Source organism: Gekko japonicus, unplaced genomic scaffold (assembly GCF_001447785.1).
Source record: "Gekko japonicus isolate JY-2015 unplaced genomic scaffold, Gekko_japonicus_V1.1 scaffold145, whole genome shotgun sequence".
Classification (NCBI taxonomy): domain Eukaryota; kingdom Metazoa; phylum Chordata; class Lepidosauria; order Squamata; family Gekkonidae; genus Gekko; species Gekko japonicus.
In genome coordinates this window covers 792,295-811,744 of record NW_015173678.1, presented here as the reverse complement: position 1 = coordinate 811,744, position 19,450 = coordinate 792,295, and the positions used below count along the sequence as shown (strand labels likewise).

Here is a 19,450-nt window from a genome sequence, read left to right as displayed (position 1 = left end):
CCCCAAGGCTCACAGCATATAAAGCTAGAGTCTGTTGTCTGCCTCCCAAATCTTCCTGGATGAGAATATCATGTTTTTAAGATAACTGATGTGAGAACTCTTCCTACCCACTTTTCTGTTATCTCTGTGGCTAATATGATGTTTGTTGGGATGCTGCCTTCATATAGGAAATCTGGGTACTTGCTTCCATAAAACTCTTGTAGGGTATACTACCTACCTCGGATTGATGGCCGACTCTGATAAAAGCACAGATGGGATCAAAGGCCCCTGTCCCACAGGCCATGAGGTGTGTTCTGTTGTAATGATGCAGGACACGGATATAATTTGCACACTCTTCCTATGGTGAGAGATAAGGAATTTAAAAAACAATGTAAAGGCAAAAAAATATATTAAAAAACCAATTTAACATGTTATTACAGTGACACAGATCCCTTTGAACAATTATTCATGTAGCATGTACTTATGCTCTTCACTAGTAATTGAAACCTTTGAACTGAGGATAACTGATGCCATTGCCCTTTTGGTGTGGTGGTTAAGCGTGTGGACTCTAATCTGGGAGAACCAGGTTTCATTCCCCCCTCCTCCACTTGCAGCTGGCTGGATGACCTTGGGTAAGCCATAATTCTGGCACAGCTGTTCTTGAAAAAGAGCAGTTTCTTTCAGAGTTCTCTCAGCCCCACCTACCTCACAGGGTGTCTTGTGGGGAGGGGAAGGGAAAGGAGTTTGTAAGCTGCTCTGAGGCCCCATTCACATAGCGAATTTGCCGCGGGAGAGCCACGGATGCCGGGCGGATTATCCGTGCATGATCACACCGCCACATCTGGCAAGTGTAGCGCACCCATGGCTTTCCGCCGAAAACCCGCAGTTAAAAAGTACCTGCAAACAAATACTAGCAACCGGTTATTAGAATAAGGGGAACTCTGTATGTTTGAGACAGCAGGGGTGCTGTGTTTGTCTTAAATAAAGAAACCATGTTTTTTCTACAAACACCTCTCCTTTGTCTGCAAGTAACCTAGGAGCAGTGTTCCCTCTAAGCTCACATATTTTTGTCTTCGCTCAGGAAGGATGGCTTCAGAGCAAACTGATTTATGCAGTAGCCACATTGCTTGCTCACAACTTTAATGCCAGTAGCTCACAAAGTAGAAGTTTTGCTCACAAGACTCCACAGCTTAGAGGGATCCTTGCCTAGGAGCCCTTCCTTTCTTCTGTTCACTTCCTCTTCCTTTGTCTGCAGAACACTGGGCACTGCTTCCAAAAGAACACCATGCACATTTCTCACTTTTCCATGAAGGAAGGAAGGCACATCCAGACCACAGTTCCCTGTAGCGTGCGTTTGTGTGCCTGGAGGCAGCCTATTGTGATCCAGGAGCAAGAGTAACTTGACTCCTGGTTTTGTTAATATTAGTTCAGAGTGCTCTGCTTGTCAGGGGCTCCAGCCCAACCTCCCGCCAGGTTGGCGTGGGAGTGTTTGAGGTCTGGTGATAACAGTTGGGTAGGAGCACTACACTCTCTTTTGAGATCCCTTGCAATGGAACTGGAGACTATGTAACAGTGAACAATATTAAAGTTTTTATTTAATAGGCAGGGATGGTACAGGGTAATCAGGAACTGAAAAGGCTGAGGTAAACATTGGTACAACAGTATATGTTTTAGTTAACAGACAAGATGGTGTTGGAGCAACTTATTTTTACAAATTCTTGGGTTTTCTCAGTGATACTTAAGTTTCTCAGTGAAACTTAAGTTTCAGTTACAATGTTTCTGCAAATAGTTTCCTAATAACTGCTCAGCTTTTCTGGAAAGTCACTCTTTTAGTGAATCAAATTCTTTCTCCTTTTATGAAATCGCAATGTGTCTTCTTTCCCTTGAGTAGTCTATAACCGTTTCCTTTCACAAAAGGCCAGGGACTGCCTCAGGGCCAATTCCTTGTATAACTGGACAGGGCTTCTATTTCTTCCCTGAAAATATAATCCTTTCCCTTTGGGAACTTCGGCCTTCTCCCCAGGCACTCTTGGCCAACATCGCAAACCTCGGTTCTTGGCATCTGTGCGAAAACGTACTTCATCTTTAGCTGACACTAGACTATGAATTCTTAGATGGAATTCTTCCTCAGGTTATGTTTAACACATCTCATACCAGGAGTCTCTCCCTTTATTCAAAAGGTGACCCTGTCTGACAGACGTTTTAGTCAGACCCTTTAGACATCTACTCCTTTAGCTGAGCTTTTTCTTTACTGAACATATGTGGTCAGGGTTAGGCACAAGACTTAGACTTGGAATCCAAGTTACAACATCAAAGACAAATTAGCAATAAGAAGGATCTTTATTCAGTACAGAGCACAGCAAACAGACTAGGAGATTACAAAATAACAAATGCTAGGGCAATTTGCCTTAACTATACATTGAAGATACATAGTTACCACATCAGGAACATCCACAGTACAGAATAGTCCAAGGGATTTTGAAGGGAAATCCCATTTTTGCACACCCATGTGCTCCAAGTCACAAAGCAGGTCTTTGTTTTCCAAAAGACAGCATTTCAGGTGCAATAAAACAGAAAATGATAAGAGGAGGAAGGGAGAGCTAAGAGCAAGAGAGCTCACTCCCATAGGGATCAATCAATTATACTCCAATTCCAGTCACAAATTAGCTGTGGCCATCAGCCAATTGAGAGTGGGCATGGGTGTGCCCAATTGTTGGTTGCCATGGTTGCTAACATCAGGTTTGTGGGATTGGCTGGAAGTTTGGAGACCCTGCCTGCAGTCATCTGACCCCAAATTCCAGCTACTTCATTGAGTACATGACTTGTCGCATGTGGGCCAGAAAGTGTAGCCATGAGGTCTGGCTTTTGGCATGAAAGTGTGAAAGAATGTGGGTTTATGGCATGGCTATTGAGGCCATTTGGCTTCACCAATTACCTTGCAACAGGAAACAAGACACAGCATGTTATCAAAAGACATAGCAGGAGAAGGCATGTGAATATAGAAGCAATATTTCTATGCACTCCCTTTATTCAAAAGGTGAACCTATCTGACAGAATTTTTAGTCAGACTCTTCAGATATCCAGTACTTAAGCTGAGATTTTACTTTAATGAACAGTAACTGCCACTGAAGTAAAAATAAACTAACTTTCCCTCAGCTGGCACTGGCCAATGAGAGAAAAGGAGCAGCCTGTCACTCAAGCTCAACATTCTAGAGCAGAGTTAACTATATTCATCTCCCTTCTCTGATTTTGTTTCATTTGGAAAACAGTGTTTTAAATGTAGTTCATCACACAATGTCTTAACAAGATAATGAAAGAATTTTGTTGTTAATACATACAGCGTATCTTCCTTTGATTCTGCATTCCTCTGTTTGTAGGGGTGTACTAGGCCAATGGATCTGTAATAAAATAAAACGTTGTTTAATAATCTACTGAAATGATAATAGTCTACATAACTGCATATATGAATAGCAATCTGGGTTTTGTATTCAGTTTTAATTCCCCCTCCCATAGTACAGTTCTATGGCAGGTGGATTGCCTTGTAAATTAGGCAAAGTAATGCATGATGAGCTTTTCTACCTGTTTTTTTAATCAGTTCTGGCCCCATACTGCTTTGACTTATCCCTATTCTCACATGTATTTTTCTGGCTTTAGTTTTCACCTTGGATTTTTTGTTTTCTCCCCAGGCTCTTTTGAGACCACTTTTACCCCAATCTTTTTCTGAAAGCCGATGTTAAGTTGGCTTTTTGTAATATGTAATGTTTCTGTCGGTTTTCTTTGTCCCACCCACGCCCAGTTCACTTTTCAATGAATGGACTGTCATCATTGTTAAACCATTCCCTCTCCCCCCTGAAGACCAGTGATTTAACTTTTTTAAAAAAAATCTGCCCCCCAAATATTGATATATCTCTGTAGTGCTGTAATGATAGTTTAAGCAGGTTCTCTAAATCCCCAGCTTTCATATTTTTAAAAAGTAAGTCTCTAGAAGAAGAAGAAGAAGATGAAGAAGAAGAGATTGGATTTATACCCCGCCCTTCACTTGGAGTCTCAGAGCGGCTTACAAACTCCTTTCCCTTCCCCTCCCCACAACAGCCACCCTGTGAGGTAGGTGGGGCTGAGAGAACTCTGGCACAAATTGCTCTTTTTCAAGGACAGCTGTGCCAGAGCTTGTGACTGACCCAAGGTCACATGAGCAGGTGCAAGTGGAGGAGTGGGGAATCAAACCCGGTTCTCCCAGATTAGAGTCCGCGCACTTAACCACTACACCAAACTGGCTCTCCCTCTAGTTCCTTCCCTTGTGGAGATTCACCTTTTCCCATATATCACCCTGAGGGAGGGGGCTAGAGAATTACTTTTTTGAAAAGTGAAAGCTGCTTAAACTATCATTACAACACTACAGTTATATATTAATATTTTAAGGCCCTTTAAAAATGTTGTGTGTGTGCTCTGATGACACCAATAATGACACCAATGACTACAGCATCCTCCCTTGAAAATCCTCACATGTGGAATAAACTGACTCCAGAACTGTAAAAATGTACCGGGGGGGGGGGGGGGAGAGACATGCAGAAGAACCCTGCCCAAACTGATTCCAATGCTTGTGCATCAACTCTCAAGAAAATAAAGAGACATTCTTGAGTCAGAGTTGGTAAATAGGGTGAAGGTGGTGGGGCCTTAGGGGGAAGTGAGCATATCCTCCTAGCATTCCTTTTGTTGCTGGGGGCGGGGAGAGGAACTTTGAAGTCAGACATGTATGTTAGATTTTAGTAGGGTACACTTTAATGAACTCAGAGGCATGATGAAAGTCATTCCATGGGCAAGAATGCTGGAAGGGAAAGGAGCAAGTGAAGAGTGGGCCTTCCTAAAACAAGAGTTCTTGCAAGCTCAAAGCATCACTCTTCCAATGAGGGGAAAAAATGGTAGGGGATCCAAGAAGCCAAGGTAGATGAACAGAGAACTCTGTGCTGAGCTAAGGAAGACAAGGGAAATGTTCAAGAAACAGAGGGAAGAACATACCTTTACAGAAGAATATCTGACAGTTGCTAGGCACTATAGGTTGGCCATCAGAGAGGTCGAGACTGAGAGTGAGTTGCGGTTGGCCAGGGAGGCTTGCTACAACAGGAAACACTTCTTCAGATACGTGAGGAGCAAACACACAGAAAAAGGGCAATAGGCCCACTGTTCAGTGAAAATGGAGAAACTGTGGCAGAGGACAGAGAGAAAACAGTTTATTCCCTGAAGAAGAGAAGAGGCTCATCTAGAGATGAGTCCAGGCTGCTGGTTGACATAGACAGAGCAGTTGTTGAGAGGCACCTGGCTGCGCTAGATGAGTACAAATTCCCCGTGCCAGATGGTATGCACTCAAGAGTGTTCAAAGACCTTTCTGGAGAGCTTGCATCTTCAAGACTTCTTTGAGGACAGGAGATGTGCCACAAGATTGGAGGAGTGTGAATGTTATCCCAATCTTAAAAAAAAGAAAGAAAGAAAGAAAGAAAGAAAGAAAAGAGGAAGGGTGACCCAGGAAACTACAGACCAGTCAGTCTGATTTCCTTTCCAGGGAAGATACTGGAGCAAATTTTGAAGGGGTCAGTCTGTGAGCATCTGAAGGACAACTTGGTGTTCCAGGGAAGTCAGCTTGGTTTGTCCCTAAGAGGCCCTGTCAGACCAATCTTATTTCCTTCTTTGACTGAGTGACAAGCTTGCTGGGTTGTAAGAATGCTGTCAACATTGTTTACCTGGATTTCATTAAAACTTTTGACAGGGTTCCCCATGATGTTTTGATGGATAAACTGGAGGATTGTAGACTGGACTCTAGGTTAGTTAGGTGGATAGGGAACTGGTTGGAGAACCGCACTCAAAGACTAGTTGTCGATGGCATTTTATCTAATTGGAGGGAAGTATCTGGTGGGGTGTACAGGGCTTGGTTCTGGGTCTGGTACTTTTCATTGTTTTTATAAATGATCTAGGGTGTGGAGAGACTACGCATTTAATTTGGATATGACCCCAAATTGGGAGGAGTAGCGAACACACCAGAGAATATAGAATTTAGCAAGATCTGAACATGCTGTAAAAGTGGGCAGATGTGAATAAGATGCAATTCAACAAACATAGGTACAGAATTCTCCAGCTAGGTAAAAAAAGTGAGAAGCTCACATACTGGATGCGGAAAACACTTCTGAGTATCTGTGTGTGTGAACAAGATCCTGGGATATGGGTGGACTTTAAGCTAAATATGAGCAGTCAGTGTGATGCAGCTGCAAAAAAGGCTAATGCGGATTTGGGGGTGTAGCAACAGAGACACAACATCCAAATCACAAGATTTCATAATCCTGCAGTACACCGCATTGTTCAGGCCACACCTTTGGGCAGTTCTGGCCTCGCTTAAAAAAGGATGTCGACAGAATGGTGCAGGTGCAGAAGAGAGTGACAAAGATTATCAGGGGCCTGGTGACCAAGCCCTTTGAGAAAAGGCTGAGTGACTTGGGAATGTTCAGTCTGGAGAAAAAGAGATTGAGGGGGGGACATGATTGCTATCTCTAAGTACTGGAAAAGAGGGCAGGGAGAGACATGTAGGGACATGCATGGAGGGAGCTCTTCCTGTTGGCAGCAGAGGATAAAGGAGGGCAGGGAGCTGTTCCTGTTGGCAGCAGAGGATATGAGTTGCAATAATGGGTTTAAAGAGGCCTCAGGAACAGCCTAAATGTGACAGCATCCTTGCAGTTTCTGCCATGAGCAGTATGGTGTACAAACAAAGCACAACTATAGTGTACAAAAACAATGAAGTAAAGAAATGTACAAAAATATTTACTAAAGGCTCAATATAGTTATTATAAATAGTGGAGTATGAGAACTTCATTACAGCATCATTATAGGTGAGCAATCTGAGGGTAGAAGATATCCCCATCATATTGTTCAGTAAGCACAACAGAGACTGAATCATCTGTGAATGTAATTGATTATATATTGGGAGTACAATAAGACCAATTAAATCTAGAATTTTTGAACACCGATCATGAATTCGAAATAACGTGGAACACTTTGTTAACGACAACCATGAACCTGATTCACTTTCATTTTTTTGTATTGTCTGAATTTGTGGGTCACACATACAATAAGGTGAATATAAGTAAAATTTTATTTCACCAAGAGGCGAAATGGACTTTTAAATTAAAAACCTTGTCATCCTTTGGTTTGAACCAAAGTTTGGATCACAGCTGGGTTTTTTTTTTGTTATGTAGCACTTTAAGGAGGAAAGCATATCAGGCACACCTGAAAACCAGTACTTATCATTGAGATTTGTCTATTTAAATGTTAAATGTTTTTCTGTGTAGTCACCATGTTGTAACTTGTGAGACAACTGGAGCTGAATGCCCATCTTTGAATTCATTGAGAAGTTCCCCCCCCTGAGTATATGGGGTAAGATTACACAGTCTGAGGTAATTCTTCTTTAGGTGGTGCCTTATATAGGTTTGGTTTCTCCATTATAGCTTTAAAACATCGCAGATTGTTTGGTTCCACTCTTGAGAAAGCTGATGGTGAAACGCTTTTTCCCAAAGCTAGCTACAACATTGGGGAGTTGCTGGAACTGTTTCTTTGATTAATCTTCAATTGCTGAGCTTATCCGGCTGGAATGCATTGTGTTGAATAGCATGGATTTTGGACTTTGATCCTGTTTATTGTGATTTATTATCACACTTCAAGGACTCTGTTCACGAGTGGGTGTTTGAGTACTACTATTTGTCAGACTCCTGGACAAGAGACTCCCAACAACACTCTTTTTGGCAGTGATTTGTTTATTGAGATATCATCATGATCCAGGCTAGAACAGTACCATGTCAGAACTGAGGTTCTGGTGGGAACATTCAGAGATATAGAGAGCTCAAAAGGGCCACCCCCCCCCCCAGAATGACCAATCACACTTCGCAGTCATCCCACCTAACACTTGCCTTCACTAACCCCCCACCTCTTGGGAATATACGATCCCATTATCTACAATAGCAAGCTGGCACAACTCTGGTTTCAAGGTCATTCCTTGAGGAGGGAGGTATCTTAAGGAAGAGTTATGACGCTTATTGATAGTGCAGTTCACACACTCAGCCATTCACCCCCTGTAGGAATTTCCCTCCCCCCTGCAACTATGGCAAACTAAGCAGAGTTTGACACTATTGAGCCATGTTGCACATGATGTAATTTATTTGGAATGTTACATTCTTGACAATTTGTAGTGGTTTTGTAATAAGTATTCTGAATAGTTTGAGGTTCTTATCTTGTACTATTTATAACTGTATCGAGCCTTTAGTAAATATTTTTGTACATTTCTTTACTTCATTGTCTTTGTACACAGTAGTTGTGCTTTGTTTGTATTCCCTGACTGTGTACCTCCTTGGGTTTTGTTTCGTTTTTTGTATTCCTTTATGAGTAGCATGGTGGGCTGAAGAGCTTTTATTCCCCCCCCATGCCCCTTATCAAAGCCAAAACCTCCCACAGCTGTTTCAGCACTTGGAATGGCAGGGGGGGAGGAGGCAAGTGCTGTACTGTGGGCCTAAGCAGGATCCAGCCCTTGCAACATTTTAAAATGACTCTGAAATGGTGGTAGCATCCTCGTGGTGGCCATGAGGATGCCATCATGTCTAGTTTGATCCTCAGGCACACACATGAAGCTGTTGTCTTTGGAGTCACACCCTTGGTCTGTCAAGGTGAGTATTGCCTCCTCTTATTTATAGGAGCGCTCCAGGGTCTCAGGCCAAGGTCTTTCATGTCAGATACTATCTGTTCCTTTTAACTGGAAATGCCCAGGGATTGAATGTAGGATTTCTGCATGCCAAGCAAATGATCTACCACTGAACCACAGCCTCCAAGCAGGCAGGACCCTTGGTATGAGAATAGGCTTATTATAAAAAGGGCAACCTTGCATGCTTTCTTGGACACTGAGGGTGCGTTCAGATGGGCCGTTTAGTCTGCTTTCGGCCTGCCTCAGAAATGGATTTTATCTGCGTGTTCACACAGTCAACATCTGCCTCCCGCCCCCAGCCGTCGCTTTCCAGCTCAAAACCGCTTTAATCCAGAGTATTTTGATACCAGGTCCCAAAGTAGTGTTTTCCTGATTCTCCGGTTCCAGCCGCACTTTTCTGACGTCTGATTGCTCCCGCGGTGTCGAGCCCCTTCCAGTTTAAACCCCCTCCCCACTCGAAAGCTGCCCGAGGCTTCCGCTTTTCGCCCACCGTTTTTTAAAGCGTTTGCGGTGTGCACATAGGCAGAGGTCCGCCACCGCATTATTAAAAACAATGTTTAAACGGTGCCTAGTTTTAGCATTTAGACGAGTTCGGGAGCTCACGGAGGCCATTTTTGGGGTAAACGTTTAAAGGGAAGTGTTCCTTTAAAGTTTAAAGGGAAGTGTTACAGCAGTCATGTTGAAGTGGAAATTGCTGTTCTGCGCATGCACGAAAATTTTAGTTCTACAGATGGCTGCCTGTGCGCATGCCCAAACTGCAAGAGAGAGAAAAACAATACCAACGCATGCTCCCGTGTGTGGACGACGGGGAGCGATGTGACTGCGCAGCGATCCAGAGCAAGGAGGTGAGTGTAATCGCAATTCTCCAGATTTAAAAAAAGCCCACATCAGGGCCGGAGCAATTTAAACTGCTCCCAGCATGCCCTCTGACCGCACCCTCAGAGTGATCTGCTTATCTAGGCAGCAGAATCAGAGTGATGTGTTTTCTCTCTGTTTTCTCATGCCTCTCACTGTCCAACAGTAACTGGATAGATTTCCTTTTTCCTGCAGCTGTCTTCCTTCCTGTCTTTTTTCTCTCTGAAGGTTTCTCTCCAAGGAAAAGCATACATAGCTAACCATCCTTTATGAGAGGTGCAGGCAGGCTTCAACACATTTGCCATGCATACTCACACACACATGATCAACTCTAGGGATTGTTTGTCATAGTAATGTCTAGATATAAGTGATCTGATGAATATGGAATATTTCTCAATAAATCAAGTTTAATTTTTTTACTTTTATCCTACCTCCTGTCTTCATTCATTCCTTTTAAGGCCAAACACTGTGAAATAGCCACACTTTTTGCTGAGCAATTACCTGCTATTCAGGTTCTAAGAAGTTGTGAACACCCACATATTTTTCCCAACAATTATTAGCCTATTCATATTTACTGATCTGAAGTATTGAAGAATATGTAGGGTTGCCAAATGAATTTTGGCCGGGAGCGGGGGGCTCCCAGCCGGCATCTAACTCGCGCGCCCGCGCATCACCCGGAAGTGATGTTGCACGCTGGGGGCGGGGCCACGCCATTTGAGGGGAAAACAAAGAGTTTTCCCCTCAAATCGTGTGGCCCCGCCCCCAGTGTGCGATGTCACTTCTGGGTGACGCGCGCACGGGGGTGGGGTTTCCCCCGGGCCCGATTCCGCGTGGGGCAGAAGTCGGGCCTTGAAAGCGGGGGGAAATCCGCCCCCCGGGGGGATTTGGGAACCCTAAGAATATGGACTAGTAAAACAGACAAGGAAGCTTCTTAGCCCTACCAGTAAACAGAGCTTGGGCAGGTTCATACTCTGGTTCTCAACTCTGGATCACTTGTCAAAACTGTGCCTCACACCTAAGATATCACATCTTTGTATGACACAGCAACATAATTTATGAATGTGTACTATTATGAATGAGTGTTTTGCTAATCTCAGTCTAATCCGGAATGCTGTTTCAACTAACACAGTTGCCTTCTTCGGGAAGCTCACAAACTGGGTGTGGCCAATTCCTCCTTTGTCACAGGCCTCTGATCATCAGAGCCTCAGAACATGACAGTTCCATTTGACTATCAATGGTATATAATCCATGATGGATTTTGCCTCCATGGATTAGTCTAATAAATCATTCTCCAAAAAGATACAAGGGACAGGGAACAGTGGTACCTAAACCCTGGACATGGATGAATGGCAAAGGACTGTTGGCTTGAGGCCCATAGCCTTGAGCCTTAGTAGTTATGGATGCCAGCTCAGCCCAGGAAGTTGCTGTGGTTGTTAGATATAAGGGGTCCACAATGCATTTTGTTTATTTAAATTGTTTAAATTGATATTTTTGTAATTGATTTTGAGTTTCCTGTTGGGGGGCACCTATGACAACAAATGCCCTAAATAATTTAATGAAATAATGAATAAATAAAAAGTTAGACCCAGCTGCCAGCCAAGATGTAGACCATTGTTCTTCTCAATCTGATATTCACAGAAGCATGGGGGTGGGGGTCTGACCTGCTGTATTTGGTTGAAAATCTTGCTAACTCCACACTGGCAGGATGTCAGGCTCACAAGCTTACCAAAGATAAATCTTTCTCAGCCTGACAAATGCACCTAGGCCAAGATTCTTTTGCATGCACACAGCATGTTAGTGAATTTGAAGTCCTTTAAACATGTAACCCCACTTCTTGATTTCAAGTGTTTAATTGCTGAATATTTTCTATACAGACAGTGTAAGCAGTGTTTGCATTGTATACAAAGCGAAAAGCTAACAGACTGTAAACGATGCCTTTAGCTTTGCTATATACTGCTTGAGAGTTCCTTGCAATAGCTATCGACATAACCTGGTGTTGGCTGCTTGCCAGGATGATAACCTTTCGGCATGCTAAGAATCACTACAGATCAATCACTTCTCAAGAGCATTTGAGCCAAAATGTGATTATAGTAACTCTCACTTCACTGGACTTTATGTGGGATCTTTCATTATAACAGAATTATTCAATAATTGTCACTTTCATGAGTCCCTGTCTGACACATCTTCGTAACATCAATGCATTTATTTCACTTGTTTAAGAACTTAAAAGAAATTAAATAATGAAGAGGAAATCTAATGATAGTAGTAGTATTAGTAGTAGTAATAGTAGTAATAAGTGTTCCCTCTAAGCTGAGTTAGTGTGAGCTAGCTCACAGTTTTTTAGCCTCTGGCTCACACATTTTTGTCTTAGCTCAGGAAGGATGGCTCCAGAGCAAACTAATTTATGCAGTAGCCACATCTCTTGCTCACAACTTTAATGCCCAGTAGCTCACAAAGTAGAATTTTTGCTCACCAGGCTCCACAGCTTAGAGGGAACATTGGAATGTGTGTAAAGTTGCCACCAAGTCACAGTCAACTTATGGTGACCCTGGTAAGGGGCTTTCAAGGCAAGTGAGAAGTAGAGGTGGTTTGCCATTGCCTTCCTCTGCAGTCTTCCTTGGTGGACTCCCTTCCAAATACTGACCCTGCTTCGCTTCTGAGATCTGATGAAATCAGACTACATCATACAGCCTTTCCTCCCCAATGATAGTAGTAGGCAGCTTTAAAGCATGCTTTATGCTGGAATAGGCAGCTGGAATGATGGGACTAATTGGTGAAAGATTCTTCAAATACATTAGAAGCAGGAAACCAGCCTGGGAGGCAGTGGGGCCCTTGGATGACCAAGGGGTAAAAGGAGTACTGAAGGATGATAGGGAAATGGCTGAGAAGCTAAATGCATTTTTTGCCTCTGTCTTCACTGTGGAAGATGAGAAGTGCTTGACCACTCCAGAACTGCTGATTTCGGGAGGGGTGTTGAAAGACCTGAGTCAGATTGAGGTGATGAGAGAGGAGGTCCTAAAACTGATAGACAACTTAAAAACTGAAAAATCACCAGGCCCAGATGGCATACATCCGAGAGTTCTGAAAGAACTCAAATGTGAACTTGTAGATCTCCTGACAAAGATATGTAATCTTTCCTTAAAATCTGCCTCCATTCCTGAGGATTGGAAGGTAGCTAATGTCACTCCCATCTTTAAAAAGGGTTCCAGAGGAGATCCGGGAAATTACAGGCCAGTCAGTCTGACGTCGATTCCGGGTAAATTGGTGGAAACCATTATTAAGGAAAGAATTAGTAGGCACATAGATGAACAAAACCTATTGAGGCAGACTCAGCACGGTTTCTGTAAGGGAAGATCTTGTCTCACTAACCTGTTAGTGTTCTTTGAGGGGGTGAACAAACATGTGGACAAGGGGGATCCAATAGATATTATTTACCTTGACTTCCAGAAAGCTTTTGATAAAGTTCCTCATCAAAGGCTCCTAAGTAAGCTCAAAAATCATGGGATAGAAGGACAAGTCCTTTTATGGATCAAAAACTGGCTAATTAATAGAGAACAGAGAGTGAGTATAAATGGGCAATTTTCTCAGTGGAAGGTGGTAAGCAGTGGGGTACCACAGGGATCAGTACTTGGTCAAATGCTTTTTAACTTGTTCATTAATGATTTGGAGTTGGGAGTAAGCAGTGAATTGGCTAAATTTGTGGATGATACAAAGTTGTTCAGAGTGGTGAAAACCAGGGAGGATTGTGAGGCACTCCAAAGGGATCTGTCAAGGATGGGCAAGAGGGTGTCAACATGGCAAATGGGGTTCAATGTGGCCAAGTGCAAGGTGATGCACATTGGAACCAAAAATCCTAAATATAAATACACATTGATGGGGTCTGAACTGGCAGAGACTGAACAAGAGAGAGATCTTGGAGTTGTAGTAGATAACTCACTGAAAATGTCGAGACAGTGTGAGACTGCAATAAAGAAGGCCAATGCTATGCTGGGGATTATTAGGAAGGGTATTGAAAACAGATCAGCCAATATCATAATGCCCCTATATAAATCAATGGTGAGACCTCATTTGGAATACTGTGTGCAGTTCTGGTCACCACACCTTAAAAAGGATATTATAGCTTTGGAAAAAGTGCAGAAAAGGGCAACTCGAATGATAAAAGGGTTGGAACACTTTCCCTATGAGGAATGGTTAAAGCGCTTAGGGCTCCCATCATTCCAGCTGCCTATTCCAGCATAAAGCATGCTTTAAAGCTGCCTACTACTATCATTGGGGAGGGAAGGCTGTATGATGTAGTCTGATTGGAGAGTTTCTGGACTCTCCAACAAGTCAGAGCTGAAATATTACTTACTGACAAACACTATTTTATCTAACTCTTCAGAACAAAGAGAAGAACAGTGAAATTGGTCAAATCCAACCCAAACTAAAACATTTTAGGTGAAAAATTATCAGTAGGACATTATCAGTAGGATATCTATAACAGGGGTATCAAACTCATTTGTTATGAGGACTGGATCTGACATAAATCAGACCTTGTCGGGCCGGGCCATGTGTGTCATAAAATGTAATCCCAGGTAGTGGAGATATAAACTTTATAAAGGACACAAGGGAACACAACTAAAGATTTTTTTTATTTAAATTAAAAACATGGTTAAAAATTAGCACTCTTGCAATATCTTGTTTCTTTAACAGTCTCTGATAACTGACATCTCTTGCTCTGAGTTACTACATCAAAATGCCTGTGCCGTAGCTATCTTGAGTATGCTGTTCAGGTGTGTATCTATAAACTGCAAACCTACTTTTGATGTATTGATATTCATTACAGAAATCTCATGGTCAGTGCTCTGAGCCTAGGACTCAGGGGAAAATAGGAAAAGGTTGGGCATTGTGAGCTTTTGTACATAAATTGCTTCATGTGCTGGTCACGAACACATGCAGGCATCATGACACAGACTGAGGGCTATGTGTTTGTTTACAAATCTATAGTCTTCCCAGAAAAATAACTGCAACTTTTACGAGACAGTGCAAGAATAGAGAGACAGTCATGTATAGTGGTCAGTATCAGCCTGCTATCTGGAAAGTCTAGGTTCAAAATCCTCAGTCTACAAAGGACATGTGTGGGTGAACTGGGTCTGAACACACACTCAGCCTAACCCAGAGGTGGCCAAACTGCAGCTTGGGAGCTGCATGTGGCTCTTTCACACAGTCTAATTTAATGTTAATAAAAAGCAAATATGCATATTTTTCAATAAAAACATGTGTGTAATATTTGTTCATGTCTTGCAGCTCTCAAACATCTGACAATTATTCTATGTGGCTGTTACGTTAAGCAAATTCGGCCACCCCTGGCCTAACCCATCACATTGGCTTTATTCCTCATCTAAATAGTTCACATTGCTTTCCTACTGAGAAAGACTGGATCATGAGGGCATGAATAAAGTGATAAAGGTGAGACAAACCCAGTTGCACCCAGGAAAGCCACAGCATAACGAGCCCAACAAAATGCACACACAGACAGCATAACAAGCCCAACAAAATACACACACACACACACTTTAGCAAGGCACACAAAAGCTTGTACCTTGGATAAAACTTTTTTGGTCTTAAAAGGGGATTTGTATTTTTCCCGTGCAATTGAGACAGCTGAGCAAAGGGGGAAGGAGAGGAGCCTTAGCTAATGGAAGAGGAAAAAAGGCTTGGACAGAAAGCAAGCTCTAGCCCATTCCTTCCCTCCCCATGGAAGGAGGAGGAGGAGCCTCAACCAATGCAGGGAACAGAATCTTGCCTATCTATCTTTCCTGTGCAATTGAGAGAGTCTGGCAAAGCAAGCTGCGACACAGCAGTAGCAGAACTGGAGAAGGAAGTGGGAGACAGCCAGTTGCTCAAGGGATGGATAGAAGCCCTGTTGGGGCCTTCATAAATCCCATGACATTTACAAAAGAACAATTTTGGAGGTATGAAGATCTGCTAGATGACCAAAACAAGCCAGTACAAAAAGACAACCTTACGAAAAGAGACATTCATTTGAACTGGTGGCAAAGGGCACAACTGGATTTTAGATATGCAAAAGATAATGTCACTGGGTTTTATGATACACTTGTAGAATTAGATAAATTCTGTTCTGTGCTGATGGGAAATTTGTAAAGCTATTTCATATTTTGTTACTAGAAATGAAAATGCAAGATGAAGTAGTAAAGGACTCAATGATTAAATGGGCACAAAATATAGGTCATAATATACAAATAGAGCAATGGTCTAAAGTATGGAAAGTCAATATAAAATTTACAAAAGCCACCTCATATAAAGAAAATATATGACATTTTCCTGGCTTCCGGTACGGCGCAGTGAGCAAGCGGGCGCTCTTTGGGACTCTTCACAGAGCCAGACAGCCTTGAGTGACAGGCTGCTCCAAAGAATCTGACTGGTTAGCATTAGCTGAGCAGCTCTATTTCTAGATCCTACTTCTAGATCCATTATTCAGAGCTATCTCTCTGTTTTAACTGGGTAGGGAATTTTCTTCTCTCTCTAGAAGATCTGTCCCCTTTTCTGGCCTGAATGGGAGTCTTCTTCTAACTAACCACTCCTGTTGCCAATCTCCCCCCAGTTCTACAATGGTGTTAAATTGCTCTCAGACAGGGCTGAATTCAGAATGAATTCTCCTCAGCATCCAGTTTAGAAGTCTTTCTCTGCTCAATTGATGTTAACTGATGAGATCACTTGGAGCAGTCTGTCACTCAAGGCTCTCTGGCTCTGTGAAGAATTAACCCTTCAGAGTCCTTTATCTGTTTGTACAACACTTCTAAGTTTTTAAAAGTGCAGCCTGTCATGCAAGACATTTTAGGAAAAAAGATAGAAGTAAAATAGGTTTCAGAAACAGCAAGAAAAAAAATGTAGAAAAAGTGAGACAGCAAGAGATTGCTAACAAAGATGTGTGGAAAGGAGGAAGAAAAAGAGAAATAAAACTGGGACATTATGGCTATCTGGAAGTCACCACACCCTAACCTACTTCACAGGGCTGTTGTGAGGACAAATGGTTTGAAAAAAGGATGGGATAAAATTATAGCTAGCTAACTAAATAGATACTTCATGATAGACAAGTAAAAATTATCAGAAATTTCTCTTCTCAAATCTACATTTAAATGGGACATTTCATAATAAACTTGTTCTAATTATGTTTCCGGTGGATCTTCTTCATAATCCCATTTCTAAACATTTGAGTGATGTTTCGTTCTCTATAAAATTTTTTAAAAACCCTTAAATTTTTTCTTGCAGTTATTATACAGTATATAAGTAGTTACTATACCTCTTTGTAATTCTCACTGATTTGGTCTAAGCTGAGGGAATATATCAGGTTCTTTCCTCCCACAAAGAGTCGATCTTGATACTCATCCAGAAACATTACATGAAGACCAAGGTATCCAGATGGACTATGAAAGATTGACGTTCTGTTCAAGTCCCAGAGCTCTGAAATACAACCAGAGTGTTTATATAAATACTGAAGATTGTAGCTTCATGTTGTGATTTCATAATCTCCTGATCAATTAGGAAGTAGTCTCTAACTTCATAGAAAACCTGGGGATCATTTCAAAACTGCTCAGCTTTCTAGGAAGACTATTTATAGGCCTTTTCAATTTAATCTTTCCACTTGTAGAGGCAAAACAAAGAAGAATACCTATGTTCTTTTGCAAAAAAGAAAAAAGGGAAAAAAGAATATGCCCTTGGGGTAGGGAGGACAAAGGAAGAAAGAATTAATTAATGAAAAATTCTTGGTCAGTGTTTTCCAGAATTATAAACCTGTAGTGCCTGCCAACCTAGCAGTTCGAAAGCAAGAAATTGCAAGTAGATAAATAGGTACCACTTCAGTGGGAAGGTAACAGCGTTCCGTGTGCCTTTGTGTTTAATCATGCCGGCCACATGACCACGGAAACGTCTTTGGACAGCGCTGGCTCTTCGGCTTGGAAACGGAGATGAGCACCGCAACCCTAGAGTCGGATTCGACTGGCTTTCGAGCAAGGGAAACCTTTACCTTTACCTAGTGCCTTGGTATATACACATCTAATACCACATGAGATAAAATCATATTTTTTTGTTGGAAAAAAGGGAAATATTTGAAATCTCATTAGAGATTTCATCTTCAAACATCAGGGAAAGTGGGATTGATGAAGTTGGTAGACTGTGGGACAAGCCCTGCCTCCCTGAGGGAGGAACAATCTGAGAGACATGTGAGACACATAGGGCATGTGTAGGCTGACCAGCATTGTGTACTGCTTCAGGGCTCCCAATCACATGGAGGCAGTTTATGGTAGCTATGTGAGGACAGCCCCATTGACAGAAGGATAGGGTTGCCTGGTGGGGCCTGGAGATTGGAATTTCAACTGATTTCCAGATCATGGAGGGTTCCCCTGGAAAAAATGGCTGCTTTGGAAGGTGGACGCTATGACATTATACCCCACCGAGGTAACCCTACAAGGGAAGTAGGCATAATGAAGTCTACTCAGAAGTAAGTCCCATTTTTATTTGATGGTGCTTACTCTCAGACTTACATGAGCCCTTTTATCCTCACAACCAGAGCATGCAGGCAGAAGCAGAGGCTGCCTCTATGCTATTTTTTCCATCTTAAACTGTCCCATGGAGATACTGATGGCTCCTGGGGGGCACGAGTGCCGACGATGATGTCGGACTCAGAGTAGGCTCTCTCTCACTCCCGACCTCCCTAACTCCGGCAAAACCAAGAGTACAGCCCCGAAATCCCGACCAGGTTATGGGTAAAAACGGGGGGGGGGGTTCACTAACCGAGGCACTACACCAAAACCCGCCTCTACAATATTATTTTTTTATTACACCCCCCTGACAAACTGAACTAACTGAACAAACGGAACTGTCAACTGACTCTACCATGGCAACCGGAACAGCAGAAGACGGTAGGCTAGTGAAACGGGACCTGCATGACTCTCTTAAATCTCTGAAGTCAAAACTACTGGAAACTATAAACAATATACTTAAGCCACTGGCAGATCAATTGGGAGGCATGCAGAAAGAAATAAAACAAGTGTCACAGACAGCGGAGATCGCGCTGGAGAATAGCCTAGCGAGTTCTGGTCTTCGGCGCTTCAATGATGGCTGCGTCTCTTGGCTCCTCCGAGAGACGTGTGCCATGAATCGGGGATTAGGAGGGAGCGTGACTGTGCATGCTCCCCCATGAAGCCCATAGGCAAATGGGCTCTTAGCCAGGGGGCTTTGGAGAGCCCTACCTCCGGCCGTCAGCGGGTACAGGGGGGGCTATTCTCTCCCCTGAAGGTCCTGCCCTGATTCCCAGAATTCCCAGAATTGGATTAGAAACGACTACCGGATCAAGCGTTTGGAGGTTTAGCGATTTTCTCTGCCTGGCGTGATCCCAGGGGCCATCTTAGGACCTGGTGGATCGATTTAAGAAGAAGAAGAAGAGAAGAGAAGAAGAGATTGGATTTATACCCCGCCCTTCACTACCCAAAGGTGTCTCAGAGCGGCTTACAAACTCCTTTCCCTCCCCCTCCCCACAACAGACACCCTGTGAGGTGGGTGGGGCTGAGAGAACTCTGACACAAACTGCTCTTTCTCAAGGACAGCTGTGCCAGAGCTTGTGACTAACCCAAGGTCACATCAGCAGGTGCAAGTGGAGGAGTGGGGAATCAAACCCAGTTCTCCCAGATTAGAGTCCGCACACTTAACCACTACACCAAACTGGCTCTTTAAGGACTGATGAGTTAGTTTTTCATTGAAACAAGACACCAAAACCTAGAAGTGAAGTCCCCCTACTAAATAAGCGGAGAGGGGGAGGGGATGCCCTGTCTCCCGATGTTTTAAGCTAATGCGAAAGCATGATTGGAGGGACTGATTAAATTGTGG

The 19,450-nt window shown here is 42.9% G+C and overlaps 1 protein-coding gene across 1 annotated transcript in view; it reads right to left on the bottom strand.

Annotated features, from left to right (window-relative positions):
- Nucleotides 1–16,979, bottom strand: part of SEMA3E (semaphorin 3E) — a 94,919-nt gene extending 77,940 nt beyond the window's left edge. The window contains exons 1-3 of the mRNA XM_015422977.1: nt 16,869–16,979; nt 3,318–3,377; nt 218–337 (exon numbers count right to left, since the gene is read on the bottom strand). Of these exons, the coding sequence (XP_015278463.1) occupies nt 218–337; nt 3,318–3,377; nt 16,869–16,964 (276 nt within the window). The 5' untranslated portion in view covers nt 16,965–16,979. The remainder of the gene's footprint in view (nt 1–217; nt 338–3,317; nt 3,378–16,868) is intronic.
- Between the last annotated feature and the right edge of the window lie 2,471 nt (nt 16,980–19,450).